At 46.1% G+C, this 20289-nt stretch overlaps 1 protein-coding gene and 4 non-coding genes across 5 annotated transcripts in view; all 5 read right to left on the minus strand.

Moving 5' to 3' along the window:
* Positions 1-2659: 2659 nt before the first annotated feature.
* On the minus strand, positions 2660-2732 carry TRNAM-CAU (transfer RNA methionine (anticodon CAU)). The gene has a single exon. It is a non-coding gene; the product is annotated as a tRNA-Met (tRNA).
* Positions 2733-2814: 82 nt separating this feature from the next.
* On the minus strand, positions 2815-2887 carry TRNAM-CAU (transfer RNA methionine (anticodon CAU)). Its single transcript has one exon. It is a non-coding gene; the product is annotated as a tRNA-Met (tRNA).
* Positions 2888-2967: 80 nt separating this feature from the next.
* On the minus strand, positions 2968-3040 carry TRNAM-CAU (transfer RNA methionine (anticodon CAU)). Its single transcript has one exon. It is a non-coding gene; the product is annotated as a tRNA-Met (tRNA).
* Positions 3041-3129: 89 nt separating this feature from the next.
* On the minus strand, positions 3130-3202 carry TRNAM-CAU (transfer RNA methionine (anticodon CAU)). The gene has a single exon. It is a non-coding gene; the product is annotated as a tRNA-Met (tRNA).
* Positions 3203-12654: 9452 nt separating this feature from the next.
* LOC146197105 (aromatic-L-amino-acid decarboxylase-like) overlaps positions 12655-20289 on the minus strand; it is a 169489-nt gene continuing 161854 nt past the window's right edge. Inside the window, exon 17 of the mRNA XM_084598844.1 lies at positions 12655-12888. Coding sequence (XP_084454970.1) covers positions 12655-12888 — 234 coding nt within the window. The remainder of the gene's footprint in view (positions 12889-20289) is intronic.

Consider the following 20289-nt stretch of genomic DNA (forward strand, 5'->3'; position numbering starts at 1 on the left):
CAGATGGTAGCTATCGCATTGGGAGTCACCAAAACAATCCACTTTATGAACAGAAATGAGCGGAAAGTAAGTATTTTAATGAATATTTCTCAAATCACCGCACCTAGCGGGCTCCTGTGAAAGCTCTGACAAAACCGGATATCACGTCACAACTACCCCCACGCGACCGGTAGCACCTGTTCATTTTTCCTTTCCACCGTGGTACTCACAAAGCGCAAGAACCGACGTGCTTTTTTTTTTTTTTGCTGCTCGTGTTCCTGCGTACAATTCATCGTTTCTAGCGCCCTCCGTATGCGTCCCCCTCGACCTCCCTCTTGTGCAGCATTCCACACTTCGCAGCATTGTGCACGTCGCGACGCGGGGGAACCAATACTGCGTGTAGCCGGTCAACCAACTTCAGGTGCGGGGGCGGCGTCGGTGAGATCGCAGGGCCATGACGTTGCTGAGGGTAGTTGGGACGTCACATCCGCCGGATCACAGTCGGGAGCGTGCTACCTCTGACCCGGCGGCGTATTTGGGTTTGCTCGGTACGGTGGCTCCGCAAGGGACAAAACGACAGAAGAGACGAAGAAAGCGGGCTGTTCCGACTAGCACCTACCGCCCCCAGGAGCCGAGTAGCTTAGCGATTAGCGGCGCATGTTTTTCAATGGGCGTCATGTTATACGCGGCACTAGCAATTGAGAGAGCCTATAATACTATTACTACTACTACTACTACTACTACTACTACTAATAATAATAATGTCGCTTTGGGACGTTAAACCCCACAAACCAAACTAATAATAATAATAATAATAATAATAATAATAATAATAATAATAATAATAATAATAATAATAATAATAATAATAATAATAATAATATTATTTATTATAGGCTCTCTCAAGTTAGTGCCGCGTATAACATGACGCCCATTGAAAAAAGCATGCGCCGCTAATTGCTAGGCTGCTCGGCTCCTGGGGGCGGTAGGTGCTAGTCGGAACAGCCCGCTTTCTTCGTGTCTTCTGTCGTTTTGTCCCTTGCGGAGCAACAGTACCGAGCAAACCCAAATACGGCGCCGGGTCGACCCGGCGGCCGCTCTGAAAACGTCAAAAATACAGCCATCCGCTCAAACTAACCGGAATTATGTGTCTGTACTAGTGTAATCGTGTCCTAAGAATGCAATTGTGGTGCTTTCTGAATATTCTTGGATATTTGTTCAGTATACCTTTAATGAGGAGGAATCGCACACCTCTTAAGCGTTGCTAGGCAGCGTCGCCAGAGCTTGGAGGCGGGGCTGCGCAGCTGTGTGTGTGAACAACTTTTATTTCCACCAGAATGGAGGCCCCCTACTCCCCGCCCCCGTCACGCAGGCCTAAGGGACGGGGGCCGGGACCTCCGCGATTAGAGGCAGGCAAAGAGGTCTTGGTTCCTTGCGGCCTCTTCCGCCAGGCGGATGGCTTGTTTCTGTAGGGTTGGGTCGGTTGGGTCCTCGCCTTGGCTGTGACGTCATTTGGCCGCGGCTTACAGCATTCGTCACTCAGTTTCGCGTATGCGCAGAACTGGCAAATATGTGCACCGGCTCACGCGAAGCTCGGCTCCGACCCTCGTAGTGAAGCTTTTCGCTTCAAAAGAAACATACCAAACTGCGAAGCTCACTCTATACGGCGAATCCCTCTCAATGCCATTTCTTTCGACATCTCGACACGAAATGAAATGAAGAGGGCGCTGACGAAGCAAACGTCGTGAAAGGCTATTCAAGCCAGTGTCTGCGTTCTCGAAGCTGCTGGCGAAGAATGACCAACATCCGCGGAGGAGGTAGGCGGCCCGAGAGACGAGCCGACAGGCGGTTCTCGGACGAGAGCCTACTTTCCGAGAAGTGAGTACATGAGTGTGCGAGTCAAAGGCGTGCGCGCATCTTTGTATGTCGGAGCGCGCCTTCCACAATATCTAGATGTCGCAAAACAGAAATATGGCACCAAGGGCAGGCAACAAGTGTGGTGAAACACGAAATATTGACTAAAAAAAAAAATAACTCAGGCAAGTGCAAAAATCCTTCGTTTAGGTATTTATTGGCGTTTTTAAGCATCAGCCGTAAGTTTCAGACCTTATTTATTTATCCGACCTTGGTTTTCAAAGCCAAAGTTACGTGGTAATTAATGTGTTCTAGTATTACATGCTCATTAGAGAGAAGAAAACATGCAACTAAAATTAGCTACAGTCCTTTAACAGATTCGGCTCATTCTGAAGGGGAAAAAAGCTCCTCATTTAACATTCAAGACATAAAATGCATGCACCTATAATAAATTAAGTAGAATGTCGGCGGTCACCGCTGCTCATTCGACCACGGCCGGGCTGGAGAGGAGCGGTGCGCGTCCCACTGCCTCCAGTCCGGCCACGTACGGTTCTGCCCGCTCCGTGTAAGCTAATCACGTGAGGCGCCTCCACGCGTTTCCCATTTGTTCAAGCGCGAGTGACCGCAGTAACTTCGATATCACAGGAAATTACAGTTGCAGAGCGGACACGACCGGAGCTCGGATTATGCTAATATTAAAGTGTCTACTTATAAGTATCTGTGCTTTATATTAAGGCGGATGAACTTTCACCTCCGTAATGTCCAACACGTGCCCCCCCCCCCTCAAAACTACCGACCGCTAAGTAAAAAAAAATAAACACCGCCTTGCCCCGGGTGAGGATCGAACTCACGACCTTCAGATTATGAGACTGACGCGCTGCCTACTGCGCTACCGAGGCGGATGAGTTGATACCGCATGAAGCCTCCCCCACCCCCCTCAAAACTACCAACCGCTAAGTAAAAAAAAAATAAACACCGCCTTGCCCCGGGTGAGGATCGAACTCACGACCTTCAGATTATGAGACTGACGCGCTGCCTACTGCGCTACCGAGGCGGATGAGTTGATACCGCATGAAGCCTCCCCCCCCCCCTCAAAACTACCAACCGCTAAGTAAAAAAAAATAAACACCGCCTTGCCCCGGGTGAGGATCGAACTCACGACCTTCAGATTATGAGACTGACGCGCTGCCTACTGCGCTACCGAGGCGGATGAGTTGATACCGCATGAAGCCTCCCCCCCCCCCCCCTCAAAACTACCAACTGCTAAGTAAAAAAAAAAAAAAATAAGCACCGCCTTGCCCCGGGTGAGGATCGAACTCACGACCTTCAGATTATGAGACTGACGCGCTGCCTACTGCGCTACCGAGGCGGATGAGTTGATGCCGCATGGAGTGAAAGCCTAGCGCACGTGCTACCCCAGTTAAAGCCTAATTGAATGATTGATTCATTGGTTCACAGGAAAGGAAAGGCGCAGTATCTGTCACACTTGTAGCTGTGGTCACCTGAACCGCGCCGTAGGGGAAGGGAGGAAGGTGGGAGAGAAAGTGGATAGAGAGAAAGACGAGCCGTAGTGGAGGGCTACGGAGTAATATCGACCACCTGGGGATCTTTAACGTGCGCTGACATCGCACAGCACACGGACGCCACTTCGTTTCGCCTCCATCGAAACGCAGCCGCCGAGGTCGGGATCGAACCCGGGTACTCCGGCACAGTAGTCGGGCGTCTTACCACTGCACCACCCCGGCGGGGCTTAAAGCCTAATGCACGTGTCGTTTGGTTTGGTTTGAGAGAGACACAGGCTATGAGAGACGCCGTATTGGCGGACTCCGGAAATTTTGACCACCTGAGGTTCTTTAGCGTGCACTACATCGCCCAGCACACGGACGCCACTCCATTTCGCCTCCATCGAAACGCAGCCACTGGTGGTCGGGATCGAACCCGGGTACGCCGGCGCAGTAGTCGGGCATGTTGTTGTTGTGGTTGTTGTGGCTGTAGGAAGAAAAGAAAATGCCCGGGCCTGCAACTGGCTCTGTAGCTGAGCCACCTTCGCTGCCTCGTGTGGACAGAATATAGAATAGATATGAAGAAAAGAAGAGGGAGAGAAAGACGCGCGCCGCAACAACAGCCGTCGTCCGCCACCACCAAAGCGGTGGCGGGCGCAACGACGGCCCACAACAGACAAAAATCAGTGGCTGGCCAGCCCCCGCCGCAAGCGGCGTTGACCTATACTGTCCCAGCCCAGTAGGGCCAGGAACTGCCACCCTTCACCACCTCCCTCTCGGGCATCACCACCGCGGCGGAGCGCAAGTGCTGTTTCGATGTGTCACCCATGTAGGATGAAGTGCGAAGCAAATAAAGAATGTAATAATAATAATAATAATAATAATAATAATAATAATAATAATAATAATAATAATAATAATAATAATAATAATAATAATAATAATAATAATAATAATTTATTTTTCCTTTACTACAAGGAAAGGAAAGGAGCAGCCGCTAAAAAGCTGCTTCGAAGAGCAGCTTGACGGGGCGGCTGCCCCTGCATATGGCGGCATTTCACAGCAGAGAAAGTCACGCCCACACTGTAAATAAACGATCAATGGAGAAATAATTAGACTACAAAAAAGCACTAGGTAAATCAGGAAAAATACATAAAAATAAAACAGAAACGCCGCAAGACAGAACACCTAACTTAAAAATATGTATTTATAGAAACATTTCGCGGATTAATTTGTGCACTGCCTAGCCCAGGTGCGGGCAGCTAATGCTTTCTCTCCACATTCGGTTCAGCAGCATTGAACCCTCCTCATTTATATGTAAGCTGGTAGCTTACGCTCTCGCGTCATACTCTTAAGGATGAGCCGAGGTATATGTCTGCAACGTTCACTCGTGTCACCAAAATGACGTGCGTAGCCAACGAGCGTTTCCGATTGAAGCACACAACTTCTACATGCAAACATCACGGGTGCCTTTTCCGTACCTAAGATATAGGACGTCGGGGGCGAAGCACATGACAAGGCGCCTGCTTGAGATGCAGCGTACACCAAGATTTAAGTGTCCCCAATAATGTAGCACCTTGCACTGATAGGGCGTGATAGGGGAATAATGTAGCAGGCAAAAGAAGCTTCCGCCGTTGCTATCGCAATTCAACTACGGTTAACCAGAGTTAAACCACAACTAATTTTTTTCTTTATTGTCGGTATTCAGCCAAGCGCAGCGAAAGACGAAAGATCAACAACAAAAAACACATACAAATGTACAGAGGCTCCACATAAGCAGCCTGCTATACCATGAGGCTAGGCGTTGTCCAGCTAAAAAGCTTCAGTCGTGTAAATTAACCAATCGGGCACATTTGCTCGCGCCTTCACAACCTCAAAAAGGTAATTGTCTAATCACTCACTGAAATATATCCTTGTAGGACGTGTGCACCTCGGAAGCATCAATTATCGATTATCTTTTTGTTTTGCTGAAAATGAAACTGCGCGAAAAGTGCCTTTGGAAAATTCGTAATAAGAATTAAGAAATGGGGATGATTCAGGCATTCTTGGATATAGGAGTCTGAAAAACCCAAAAAGGTTCTAGATTCTAGTTTGGGAAGCCCATAGCTGCTTTATAATTTCGTGCGGCGCTTGTGCACTTCATATTTTGGGGTTTGGATGCCGCCAAATGAAATTGCCCGACGGCCGACCGTCGGTAGATGAATTGAAAGAGCTTAACAGGGGGTATTCTCGTCCAGCCCATGCACGCCCGAAGGTGGGCTCAGATTGGCTACGATTAGGCTGGTTAACAGTTGCCCAAAGACTTTCAGCCAACAATCGGCAAATGGTAGGAAATTAGTCGGTATCTAATGTGCGACAGCCAAGCATAGGCCAAAGTAGGGCCATGGCTGGCTGCCCAAGAGGTTGGTTAGTACTTTGAGCCATGCACAAGTCGCGCGCAATAGACGGGCTGTGAATAGACATCGGAAAGGCGCCTTCTTGAGAATTAGCATGCAAGTTTTTAGCAAATGCATTTGAGTAATGTTCTCACAAATATGGCAGAGCGGACTTTTTAACTAAAAAAGATTTGGAACATCATAATGCAATCTTTAAATTTTCATTTTTGCCTTCACAAGCTTAAAAACGATTGAAATAACTTATCTCGACTTGCGACAGTCACTGGTTATAAAATATAGGTCTCATGCGGGGGAAATCTAAGCTCGCTGAAAGATGTTGGGAGGAGTGGGGAGGTGGAGTGGGCTGGCACTAACGGCGGGGGCCAGCCTGCCACCGGTTTTTGTGCCTGTTGTAAGCCGTCATTGCACCCGCCACCGCTTCGGCTGCGGACGATGGCTGTTGCGACGCGTCTCTCTTCGGTTATAGCGTAGCTGTTTGGCGCCCGTTCCTGCGTTTCGCGTCGTCGTCGCCGTCGGCGTTGTCTCTTGTATCCTGCTCCGCAGCTGGGGCCGCGCGCGTTGCTCCCACCGCTCGCAGCTGCGTGTACACCTCCCCCCCCCCCCCCACCCCCTCCTTCTTCCTGCGTGGCTGCGACGGTGTTCTCCGGTTGCCGAAGCGCCGGCTCGGCGTCGGCGGATCACGGTGCATGCATCCCAAGCCGAAACGCAGAGCCTCTTTCCTCTTTCTTTTCTTTCTTTATTTTCTCTTCTGTCGGCACGAGGCAGCGGAGGTGGCTCAGCTACGAAGCCAGTAGCAGGCCCGTGCATTTTCTTTTCCTTCTTCCTACAGCTACAACAACAACAACAACAACATTCATTTTCATTTCTTGTATTTGATTTTGGCAATTTCTTCAAGGTGTAAGCCACGTACAACTTTACTCTGTCAGTTAATCGAAGAGCTCAGTTACAGCGCGTTTGCTCCATTTGCTATTTTAGGGCAACGAAGAATTTCTTCTGTTGACTCGTGTACAAACTGCAAATCTTTGCAATTGCAAATTGCAACACTACAGGAAAGTTGCTACTTATGTGCACGTATTGCAAAAGTAATTAAAGGCACCTGTACCACTAGAAGCACTTGGCTCGTGCTCGCAGCAGTGCTGTATCACAGACGTTTTATTCGCAAGTCCGACAAAATTCCCACATTTAACTGGAAGGCTTGATCTGTTAGGTTACCAGCTTCGAATAGGCGCAGTTTTTTTATGCTTTGGGTTAACACTGATAAAAGGAAAGTGGGAGAAGGTCGGGAGAAGCACAAACAGATTGCGCGTCCACTGTACAAAGAACGAAACGCGAGAATCGAAGCGCATGGTATCGAGTATTTTGGCTCCTTGTGACGGTGCGTCGGACTAACAGTGACGGTTTGGAATGAAAGGAACATAAGCTTCCCGCACATTTTTGAGACGCTTAAAATGAGTACGTAAACTTTTTTGAGGCACGCGCGTACTCGCATTACCACCGTGAATGATATAGTTTTATATTTGTTCATTTTTAAGCAATACCGGCATCAAGCCTTGCGATGCATTTTTGAGAGTACCTCATTTTATAGTGCTGTGAGAAAATCTTATGGTGTCTGCAGGGGCTGGACAAAGATTTCAATGAGTATGCTGACATACTTGATGAAGGCAGTGGTAGTCTTGCCGAACAGGAGGCTTATTGTATTTTATCGCTCAGAAGTAACCAGTCATTGTTAGTGAAAATGATTGAGTTAATTATAGACGCTGTAGTAGCATTGATAAGTGCACTAGCTTCTCTTTGAGGCGAAGCTGTCGCAACAAGGTATCTGAAGTGTTCGCTTGTATGATTGTTGGAATGTAGCCCGAATATTAAATGAATAATTTCTTCTTGCCATTAATATAGTATTCAGGTTTAAGTAAATATATTGCCTATAAAAACCAAAACAGTTTCTGCAGCATGCTGTGTTGCTAAAGGTGTGGCACAAAATTGTGTCTGATTCTGTTTGCTTTAATGTCCTAATTGAACTTTTTTTGAAGGTGCTTTGTTGTTAAGATAACATGATCTAATTCATGACTTTGAACATGAACATAGACAAGCTTACCTATATGTCCATTACATTACCTCGGTAATTATATTAATCAAGCCATATGCATCTCTACAGCGAGTTGATTGCAGTCAGCATGTTGGGCACAAAGTAAGACATTTACTGAAGTAATACTGTGAAGTCAGATTTTGTATGCGTTCCTCTGGGAAGCAGAAAAGAAAAGGATGCCCATTTTAAAGAAAACCTGGGACAATGCATTTCAACAGGTCATGTCCAGATAATTTTATTTATATGCATGAACTGCGATTGCTTGCTGTAGTGACTTGAGTTATTCTAATTTGCACTTTTATGCACTGTCCTGCAAATGCAGGATGAAGAGAAGCCACTGAGGTGCGTGGTGTTAGCCAACATGCTCTAACATGCTACTGACTTCCTCGTCGCTAAGAGACAGCGCCTGTTTCGTGTTATTGATGGTACCCAGGGACTTACTGCCATATTGACTTCTTAACACCAGAGTTCAATAGCAGCATTCTCAACTGGGTAGCTGAGAGTCGTTTTTAGGAGCCTCTCAATCGAAGCGGAAGCCGGCTGCACAACGGTTCATCGGTATTTAAAATAGATTTTATTTAAATTATCCTGGAATGTGTATCTTATTTGATGCTTCAGATGTTGTTTTGTAACAAGCCGCTTCTTTCTGCTGAATAAATTTTGCCGCTCACTGCGTACTGCCACGGCCGCTCGATGGAAGCGCTTCCATCGAGCGGCCGTGGTACTGCATATCATTGTATGTTATCCTGTCCACATATTTCAATAGCAGAGATGCAATGCCACATTGACATGTCAAATGTGTATTAAGCAAGTGTAATAATGTAACCCAATCCATAATAACTTAGCGTACATGCAAAGCACTAATTTATGCACTTCAGCTCGAAAGGGCGCAGGTGTGTATAGCACCCTTTTTAACAAAGGATGTAGACATTAGCACCCTTTTTGACAAAGGGTGCAGAACGCTTGCAGCATCCTTCTCTGCAAAGGGTGCAGATGCAGCACCCTTTTTGCAAAAGGATGCAGATTGATGCCCCGCCGGGGTGGTGCAGTGGTAAGACGCCCGACCTCTGTGCCGGAGTACCCGGATTCGAACCCGACCTCGGCGGCTGGGTTTCGATGGAGGCGAAACGAAGAGGCGTCCGTGTGCTGTGCGATGTCAGCGCACGTGAAAGATCCCCAGGTGGTCGAAATTACTCCGCAGCCCTCCACTACGGCTCCTCTTTCTCTCTTTCCACTTTAACTCCCACCTTCCTCCCTTCCCTTACGGCGCGGTTCAGGTGTCCACAGACACAAGTGTGACAGTTACAGCGCCTTTCCCTTCCCATGAACCAATTATTATTATTATTATTATTATGGTGCACCCTTTTGTAGAAAGGGTGCAATGCTGACCTATGCACCCATTAAAAGGGTTTGTTGGTGCCCCCTTGCACCCTTTCTGAAGGGTGTAAGGGTGTTAGTTATAGACACGGCAAAATACCCTTAAGAGTGTTTTTTTTTTTTACAGTGTACGGGCTGACCAGAGACGACGCCCGGCAACCCGATCCCACCGCTGCCACCATTTGTGACGTTCCTTCTAGAACCATAATCTGAATCCCTGGGATGTCTCTGGGACGGCTGTGCGTTGTCAGGGAAGGAATTATACCCGTAGCTTATTGCCTATTTGAATAAGGGCAGGACGAATATTCCATCTATTATGGCGTTTCCAGCCAATTGCGGAATTTTTATGGGTCTAACGCAAGCAGAAATCGGAAGATGAGAGAAGTGTGTGGAATCCCGGCAATCGATTTGTGAGCTGCGTGATAGCGCTCCAGTTTCGTAAGTGCAGTGGCAGTATGTGCGACTGCGCTTACGAAACTTTGTGGCACCCGCTGCATGTGCGACTGCCACAAATGTGACGTACTCACTGCGACTGTCGATGCGATTAGTGTCACGATATTGGTGGTGATCAATTAGCCCCGTAAATGTGTGTATATATTGGCAGAAATGAGCACAGTCGCGTTCGCGCGTTCAAACTTACTGCGGTAACTGCATTTCGACCACCGTGACTGTGTCCTTTTTATAATGCAGTCGCAGTATATGAGCCAAGCAATTTGTAACGGCCCTGTTCGTCTGGTCATGAGAAGCTATCCGTGAATAGTAGTAAAACGCTGGGCCGGTGTGTGCAATCAACGGGGCTGTTTTTATTCGTCAGTATACAACATGTGAGTCGCATGCATGTAACAGTTATACTATATAACAGGACCTGTGGGAGGTCCTTTTACACGGCGTGGAAAGAACAGCTGGGCTTGACAACCGGACTGGAGGCTGGAGTGAGAGAAGGGAGGACAGATAGCGAGAGAAATGATAACAGACGAGACCCCGGGTCCCGTCTCCACACCTGTGAGCACGAATATCAGAGAAAGCGCTGGGCGGTAAAGAAGGCAGGGGGAGAGAACAGGCTGGTGCCTGTTGTATTCCGTTTTTGGAGCTGGGGGTTGGAAAGGGAGGGAAAGGGGAGGGGGCAAACGGGTGTTTCTTTTTGAAACCCACATTCCCTATGCTCCGCCATGACATGCCGCGCGCTCGTCACACGAATTCATTTTTTTCCTCCTGCTGTTGAAGATTTCGCGCTATTTTGCTTTTGATGCTAACGTCACTTGTTTCTTTCAGCTTCATTTATTTTATGCTTCTTTTACTTTTTAAGCATATATTACGCTGCATATTAGCTAAAGGTGCAACTGCCGATCTATAGGGGTTCCCTTCTATTCATTTAAAGTTCAGCTTTGCTTTTCTCAATACGCTGCCCAGTCTCGGTACTTGCTGTTAGCGCCTAAGTGGTTCACTATTTGACCAGGTCAAGTCCAAAGTGGAAATAAAGGTAGCCGCCCGTGAAGAAGGGCTCGTAACAAACTAGCGATTGTTGTGGTCAAAAGTGGACTCTCGATCACTTCCTCTGATGACATTTCTCGATTCCGACATCAAACTGGGGACCATGAAACGATATTTTATAAGGCCAGAGAAAGTGCGTGGATGATCGATCTTCCATCATTCGTCACCGTACCGCGACAACCTTTGAAGTAGTTTCATTAATTCCAAAGATATCGGCTATAAAAGTGATGCTCCTCTTCTGTCCCCTCAACTCAACCTACGCAGACGTGCAAGAAAAAGCAAAGAAGACAGGTTGGTACTGCACCTCGCCGCACCCAGTTTGGGCGATTCCAACTCGGCGCACCCAATGATAGGCCTCGCTCAGACTACGTCGAAGGAGAAAGGGTGGCTAAGAACGTGCGGTGAGGTGTCGCTCTAATCGGTTCCGAGGAGAATTAAAAAAAATATATATTTAAAAAGTATTATGCAGCACAACTTTTGAATTTGAATCGAATACTCATAAAGACCGCCCCTACGGACTTGTTGCAATAGGATATGGTCATTTAAATCCTTTTAGGGTCGTCTCTCTAAGTACACTACTTGTAACTCTGTTGGCTTCCTTAGCTTTCTCACGTATCGCTGATATTTGTTATTAAGCTCTTCTTGTGAGTGTCACCGTCAGATTTAAGTTTCGTCAAATGCAAAATAGTACGCTTTAACTCGTGAATATGGCAGGTTTCGCCCTTACCAACTATCTAACAAAGCGATCTTCAGCATCAGTGGGCTCTGCCGCGCGTTGAAACCGGACGATGAATGAAAACTGTATAGATGGTCCTGTCTTTTTAAATCTAATTTGAGCAAATATTTCTTGGCACCATACCGTAACAAGGCGGCGACCTTTCTTGTGAAGAAACTCTTGTGAAAGTAGCCCCAACTCTGATTAATTTGTTGCAGATACTGCTTGCATGCCTTTGCCGGAACACAGCTTGCTCGTTGCGGTAGGAAAACGAATGTTACCGTTTATTTCTTGAAGACTAAAATTAGGAAAGCATTTTGTAATATTTCCGACTTAATAATACAGCGGAACAAATCATTCACTAATTTTTTCCGCATCTGATACTTATGTTCTGCAGTGCTAATGCTCGTTCGAAATTTTATGAACCGTATAAGGTTCACTCGACTGTAACCATACAGCGTCGAGTTAGCATTGCCTCTTTCACGAAGCAAGAATATATAGAAGAGGGAAGCCTGTGGGTGGCGCGAAAATGCCACGAATGGTCGGAATCAGCTGCATGCAGGCGCCATCTAGTGGTCAGACGAAGCGGTATGCAGTGCATAGGCAAGTGTTAATTGCAACCATGTGTTTTCTACCCCCAACTTCCGCAATGCGCGCGTCTCGATGTTCAACAAATCAGTTTCGGGGATTACTGCGCTGTTTCGTTTCACAGGCCCGGCTTACAGCTTCATAGCGTTAATCTCACAATATTCTGAAAGGTGAAATTTTCGGTTCTGTAGGCTGTAAGTATGTTTAACAGAGCTGCTCGGCGCAGCAGTTTTAATTCGGATGGAATTGCTTTTAGAAAGGTCTACGTTATTTTTATGAAACGAAATTGTGTCTCCGAACCGAACAATATTAGTCATCATCCTAAATTAAAGCACTGACATACAGACACTATAGGTTGGGACACGTTAATAGGTGGAAGCGCAAGTGTGGAGGCATTTCAGGCTACTGCATCGATTTTTGTTTTTCTTTTAGTGATGTTAACCAATCGTCGCTTCCGCATGCTAGTGGTGAATTTTTCCCATGGCTATATATTCTCGCTTCGTGCTAAGGCGCCTACACTTCGGGATTCTCCTCAAGCTGTTCCGAGCATAGTGGACGACCGGAGTCGCACGGCGCGTTTCCAGCAGAGCTACTCGTTCGGAGACGCGTGCGCCGGTGGTTCGGGTCGGGCTGCGGCGGCGGCGGCGGCATGGGCGTGGGCGGCGCCTAGAGCGGGGTAACCACCTCGCCCGTGTACGTGGGCGATTCGGAGGACTCGCTGGGCTGGCGGCGCTGCGGCTCGCTGCTCGTTGAGCCGGACAGTGCGCGCACAATCTTGGGGTTGTAGAGCTTCGGGTCGGACACCATGCGCACGAAGAAGCTGCGCCGGTAGCGAAGGCTGTGCTGCTTCCTCTCCAGCACGAAGACCTCATCAGCCGACTCCTCGGCGATCTTGGACTCCTGCGAAGACAGTACACAGTTGGTGAGTTTCAGAATGCGCGAGAGTAAGATAATATACAGAGTTGGTTGGTTTGGTTTAGTTTGTAGGGTTTAAAGCCATAAAACGAGTCAGACTATGCGCATGCCTAGTTTGGCATTGCTGTGCAGTTATAAAAACGAACTTCTTTTTATTAACTCTCAAATGGACTGGGTGGAGGCAAATACAGGCGAAGAAGCATCTTCTCACAAGTTGTCTACCTGCACGATATAAATGGTTTGTGGGAAAGCGTAAGAGTTGTAGTAAAACTGACATTCGAGCGAGTTGGTACATCATGTTGGAAAATTTCCAGCGCACACAGGACAGGGACAAAGACGCTCGTGGTGTTCTCTTCTTTAATTGTCCCTGTCCTGCGTGCGCTAGAAATTTTCCAAGCGTAAGAGCGTTAGCTCTAATTACTGATCACGTTTCTCGATTTCTTGGGGTCTCTCACCTCTCGAAGTCCGAGGAATTCAAGATGGCGGCTCTCATAACAAATTGATATAGCAACCCAATAGATGATTTATAGATGATCATTAGTATATCCAAATGGTGATTGATTCATGACGTCGTTGATATATCCGATTGATGATTGATTGGTGACGTCACCCATAAATCCAAGATGTCGGCCAATAATGGCAATCATTTGATGATGTCATTAATTAATCCAAGCTGGCAGCCGAACATAGACTGCCAGGCGACTATGACGTCATAATTTAAGATGACTGCTTAATTCAGGTCCAAATGTCATAATCTAATATGGCGGATAGAAGAGAGAGAAACCACGTGATTATGACATCAGCATAAAAGATGGCGGCATAGTTTTGGAATCTGAAATCCAAGATCGCGGCCGAAGTCGAGTCCAAAGGATGACGAAATAATTCATCATCATCAGCCTGACTATACCCACCGCAGGGCGAATGCCTCTCCCATATTTCTCCAATTAACCCGGTTCTGTGCTAGCTGCATCCACTTGACCCCTGCGAACTTCTTAACCTCATCCGCCCATCTAACTTTCTGTCGCCCCCTGCTACGCTTTCCTTCTCTTGGAATCCAGTTTGTTACTCTAAGCGACCATCGGTTATCCTCTCTTCGCACTACATGTCCTGCCCATGCCCAGTTCTTCTTCTTCATTTCCACTAGAATGTCAGTAACTTGAGTTATTTCTCTGACCCACTCTGCACGCTTCCTATCTCTTTATGTTACCCCTACCATTTTTCATTCCAAAGCCCTCTACGTTACGTCCTCAACTTAAGTAGAACCCTCTTGGTTAGCCGCCACGTTTCAGCCCCATAGGTGAGTACAGGTAAGATGCAACTGTTGTATACTTTCCTCTTGAGCGATACCGGTAAGCTGCTAGTCATGATCTGCGAGTGCTTGCCAAATGCGCTCCATCCCAATCTTATTCTTCTTGTTATTTTCTTTTCATGGTCCGGATCTGCGGTTACTACTTGTCCTAAGTAGACATATTCGCCTGCTACTTCCAGTGCTTCGCTACTTAACGTAAACTGCATGCTGTTCCTTCCCGAGGCTGTTGAACATTACCTTAGTCTTGTGGATATTGATTTTCAAGTCTACCTTTCTACTTTTTCTGTCTGGGTCACCAATCATTCTTTACAGTTCATCTCCTGAGTTACTTAGCAAGGCAATGCCATCAGCAAATCGCAGATTACTAAGGTATTCTTCATCTACCCTTATCCCTAACTGCTCCCATTCTAAGTCTCTTAATACTTTCTCTAAGCAAGCTGTGAATAGTACTGAGGAGATCATGTCTCCTTGCCTAACACCTTTTTTTGTGGGAATTTTGTTACTTTCTTTATGCACAACTAGGGTTGCTGTGCAGCCACTATATATGTCTTCTAGCACTTTCACGTATGGCTCGTCTACCCCTGCATGCGTGATTTCGCAATGCCTGCATCACCGACGAGGTTTCTATACTGAGTCAAATGCTTTTTCGTAATCAATGAAGGCTATGTATAAGGGTTGATTATATTCTGAGCATTTTTCTATCACCTGGATGATGGTATGGATATGATCGATAGTAGAGTACCGTTTCCGAAAACCTGCTTGATCCTTTGCTTGATTGCAGTCTCAGGTTGTCCTGATCCTATTAGCAATTACCTTAGTAAATACATTATACGTAAGAGACAGTAAGCTGATTGGTCTGTAATTTTTAAGGTCCTTAGCGTCCCGTTGCTTATGACTGAGGATAATGTTTGCATTCTTCCATGGTTCCGGTACCGTCGATGACACCAGGCACTGCGTATACAGGGTGGCCGGTTTTTCTAGCACGATATGCCCCCCCCCCCCCCCCCCCCCCCGTCTTTCAACAAATCTGTAGTTATCTGATCCTCTCCAGCTGCTTTCCCCCTTTTCATAGTTTCTATTGCTTTATTAACCTCGTCCTACGTGACTGGTGGAACGTGTGACTATTTTTCCCTACCGCCAATCTCATTACGGTCTTGACTACTTTGGCTATCAGTATAGAACTCCTCGGCTACTTTGACTATCTTGTCCATATTCGTGATGACGTTGCCTGCCTTGTCCCTTAGCGCATACATCTGATTTTTGCCTATGCCCAATTTCTTCTTCACCGCTTTAAGGCTTCCCCCGTTATTTAAAGCATGCTTAATTTTCTCTATGTTATACTTCCTTATATCGGCCACTTTGCGCTTATTGATTAGCTTTGATATCTCGGCCAATTCTATCTGGTCTGTTGGATTGGAAGCTTTCATACTCTGGCGTTTTTTAATCAAATCTTTTTCGTACCGGTATCCTCTCTAACTATGCTACCGCCTACTTCTACAGCGCACTCAGTAATGATATCTCTGAAATTGTTGTTTATTGCTTCTAGGGTAATGTCGCCATCCTCGATTAGAGCTGAATATCTATTCTGTAGTGAGATCCTGAACAACTCTAACGCGCGGCGGCCTATTTCATCTACTCTGGGATTGCCATGCTTTTTCTACTGGACGCTCCGAGATCGAACCCTACCGCTAAACTACCGTTCCCATCTAGCAACTGACGCTAACACACAAATGACATTTGCCAAGTATGGCCCCCTTAGTGGCTTGGTCAAAGCAATGTAATTTGAGTGACGATCTGTGCAAACAATGAATTTTATGCCTACTCCCCTTTATCCCTATCCAAGGCCATGCGCGCTCCTTTCTTTATTTAATATTGTCGCGAACATAGGGACACCAGGTGGCAATATAATTTAATAATATTTTAATATATTTACTTAAGGTCCTTCATTTAATAAATAAAGGACGTGCAATCAGGCGGGTTCATACGGCTTGGTTAAAACAGGGCTTTATATGTGGGCTGGTAGCCTATACGCTATCGCGTCAAACACTTAAAGGCGGAGCTTAAGTGTCCCCCATAATTTTATTTGTGGATATATATACCGGTATTAATGAAGTTTTCTAGGTGTGTGAAGAAGAAGAAAAAGCAGCCGTGCGATGTAGAAGAAGCGAAGAAAGAACAGAAGAAGCGAGCGCCTCCGACTCCGTGCTCTTCTCTTTTTTTCTCTTCTGCCGGAGATTCGCATCTCTCCGCAAAGTTTACTTAGCAACTCCCCTTTCGAGATCAGGCCTTCCACTAACCATTCCAGTTCTCCTCTCTTTCGGAGCGAGCGTCAAGGGATATGCCTTAAAACCAGTTTGCGATTTCATTCACGATTACATAATTTCAACAGGTAGATTCCTATGCTAGATACAATCTCATTACCTTTTCTTTTCCTTTTTATTTTCTCCAAATTCTAGTTAAAGATCCGTATTTATCTGAATACTCCAGTCCTTGAACATAAATATTTACAAACTACAATGCACACTGGCCAATCCCCCGCCGTGGGTATATGCCATTTTGTCTCAGGTCATCATCATCATCCGCGCGCCACACGTGCGAAGAAGCCGCCCGCCGCTAGGCACGTTCAAGGCCATATGCAACACGCTGGCCAAGGTACGGGAGGGCGTGGCAAAATTTTCGCTTTAAAAATCGAGGTGAGAAGGTGCGGCTTTAAGGGCTATCGCGGCTACTCTCGAGTTGAAAAGCCTGAGCGCCCCCCTATTCAAACTGGCAAACCAAGCATGCTTAACGCACTTTACCTCTAGGTTCAAGCTTTGCACCAGCACAATTTTTGTTTCGGTGGACACGCAAACTGGTTTATAGGTTTGCAAACTGGGTTATAGGAAAGAAAGACCATAATATTTGTCACAGCTCTCGGTGGACACGTGAACCTCACCGGAAGGTAAGGGACACCGCCTCAACCACAAGCCTGCATACTCCCACCACGTTCCGAACATTTCCGACAAGACCCGAGCAGAAACTGGAGTACTTCGACCTAATGAATTACATACGCCCTCGCGTAGTGAAGGCGCTTTTCACGCGTTTGTTCTTTGCACTCCTCTACTTCGGCCTTGAGGGAAGGTTATTTCCCGGATATTAGCGTGACGTGCACGCGGGAATAATGTCTCACGCTCTTTTTGCCACCGAAGGAAGCTGAAGGTGGTTTTTTAATATTTTCGAGTCAATGACTGTGTATTTGTGTTCATAACAGCCTCCTTTAATGGGTACTATGCTAAATTGCCAAAAACAGCCCGTTTCATTTCGATATCGTTTTAGGAAGGAACGAAAACTGGTAAGCTTTTGTTCGGCTCTGAGTCGTCACGATTGTAGCGCTGTGTTTGTTGCGTGTTAGGCGTGATGTGTTAATTGTCTTGCATCTAATCGTGAAAATTCATTTTTTGCTTGATTATGTGCGATGTTACGAAATATTTTAAGTGATGGTACTTTCGGCGGGATTCAAGCGTCTGGAAGTACGCTCGCCTGATTAAATTGGGGCCTTCCATGCCAGGTTGGCAGAGAAAACAACCCCAAATATTTGTAACCTGATGGATAGGTATAGGTTTCGTGCGTGGCATAAATAGTGAGAATTGGCTAGTTTTTTCTTTAAACCTCATGAGGTTGCACATGAAAAAATTGATAGTAATTTCGTAGCAATGGTACCGCAATAAAATTTATGGGTGACACTTATGCTTCTCCTTTAGGGCATGATGCGATAGCGCATGCGCCATATAAATACCAGCCCACATATCAAAGGCCCGCCTTAACCAAGCCGTATGGATGTGCCCGCGTGGCCTAGGGATAATGTCAATGCAAGGGTCCTGGCAGGCTGATTCTGATATCACCCTCCCATATGAAAGGAGAGACCCGAGTTGGCGGCGCCTGACCAACGTAACGAGAACAATCCTACGTCCAGTCAGTGCATGGCCATGTCAGCTGCCACCTACCTCCTGCCAGAGTCGACAGACAGACCCCTGCGAAACCTGCAGATAACACTGAAACACTTGGCGGGTTCTCTCCGCCCAGAACAACGCATCTTTTCTTTCAGATAAGAAATAAATATGCTTAAATCGACGTTAAGGAATTCACCGGTATATTAAGAAGGGAGATTTTATGTAATGAATGCATGGGTAACGTGATCAAACGACTTCCGAAAGTCTAAAGGTGTGCAGGCGATCTCTGTACCTGTGTTAATCGAGGATTCTATATCATGATGAACAAATTGAATTGCTTGTCACAAACAAACTCAGCCCTGAAGCCAAGCTGTGTTGTGTTGGAGGAAAGAAGTTATTACTCTGCAGGTGAGTAATTAGGTCAATGTGAATGGCATGCTGAATTATTTTACATGATACACTTACAAGTGAAATAGGCCTATAGTTGCATGTTTAAAGACGCGTAACTATAGGCCGTATGTAAATATACGTTTTATCACCGCTTTTGTGTACTGAAATTTTGAATTTTTCCTATCAGGGGGTAAAATTCGTTGTTCAAGGACACTTCAGATAGCAGTGCTTAACTAAGAGCAACATTGGATATTTCATCTGGACCAAGGAAGATGTAGATATTCATTTTCTTTAGTATATGATGCCACGTTCAGTAAATTATATCATAATTATTCCTTTGCAAGCCCGAAGTGCTTTGTAAAGCGGTTACGGCGCCTGCAGTTTGTGAGAAGGCTGATTAAAGTTATGCGTCAAAATTTCAGCCTTAGCTTCTTTTTTTATTCGGCATTGTAACAGGTACTACATCAATAAAAGCCGAAATAGCTGCCTCGGTATTTTTCTTGTTTTGGACATATTTTCACATTTATTTGATTGAGGTCGCGTCACCTAAATTGAGAAGTTAAATGCTATCGCATCTCATTTGTACCTTGTGCAGCAACGCGAACAGAACAAAGGATGATGACAGATACAGAAAAAATAGAACGCTGATTCCTAATTGGTTGCAAAGGCCGCTCAACATGCCTGGGACAAGCAACAAAGGTCCTCAAGATTCTACGGTACGCATGGAGAGGGCAATCGCAGCATTACAGTGAGTACTCGTTTGTGCAAGTGAACAGGTCTGCCTGCCGAACTTCGGCTCCACGCAAATAACAGCGCTACCGTCAAAACATCGACATGATGATGGAGGGCATCTAGCATATTTTTATCTCTCGACTACCAGCATTTCAGGTCGTGAAGAAGAAAGTGATCTCCTGGACCCTTTTCACATTAAAGGTAAAGTGGACATTGCTTTGTGCAATAACCGCCCTTGTGTTATCGTGGCGGATTAAGGTGCGGGTTATGCCGTCTGTTCACATGACTTGTTCCCCGAAGGAAAGCTACCGAAGTCATCAACAACAGCTTCAAGAAAATAAAATGAATATATTAGGGCCTAAAAGGGTTAAAGCAGTTGCGACAAACAACGCAGGTGGTTAGGCGTTGAAAGTCTTGTCAAGCAAACTCGCAGGACAAGCAAAAACATCGTTTATATATGTTATTTTATGCGGAAGCGCATAAATGTGCCTGCCTGCTTCGAGCCATCATCTCCAGAGAAAGAAACGTGGCAGAAATAGTTACCTTTCTTTCTGCAAGATAAGTTGGTCATGCTGAAATTGAGGGCGCATTCCTTGTAAAGAATTATGCACAGGTTGTTGTACATTTAAGGCAGCGCAAGAACGCTTATGTGCCACCTTCTTCCAGGAACATAAAATACTTTTATTCTTTACCGCAAGATGGTCTGCGATTATGTTTTGAACAGGCTATTGACAGAATGGGTGATGTCTTATTTCTAAACAGTTGTGAACTACCTGTTAGAGTTTTCTTTTTTAATTGCTTGATGTGTACTTGGAAAAAAGCCTGGAAAAAGCAACATTGCACGCTTGCCGGCATACTTACTGCCGGTTTCCCATCTGTCGTATGCCCAATGCTTCTATAGCCGAACCCAAATTACAACACAGTGCCCAGAGTTTACCTTATTACAGCTAAAGTAGCAGCTTTATGTACCCCGGGAATTCAGAATCGGCTGACGCGAGGTGTGCTGACGAGTGTAGTCCGGATTGA

Source organism: Amblyomma maculatum, chromosome 3, assembly GCF_055883805.1.
Source record: "Amblyomma maculatum isolate TAMU_Amacu chromosome 3, ASM5588380v1, whole genome shotgun sequence".
Classification (NCBI taxonomy): Eukaryota; Metazoa; Arthropoda; class Arachnida; order Ixodida; family Ixodidae; genus Amblyomma; species Amblyomma maculatum.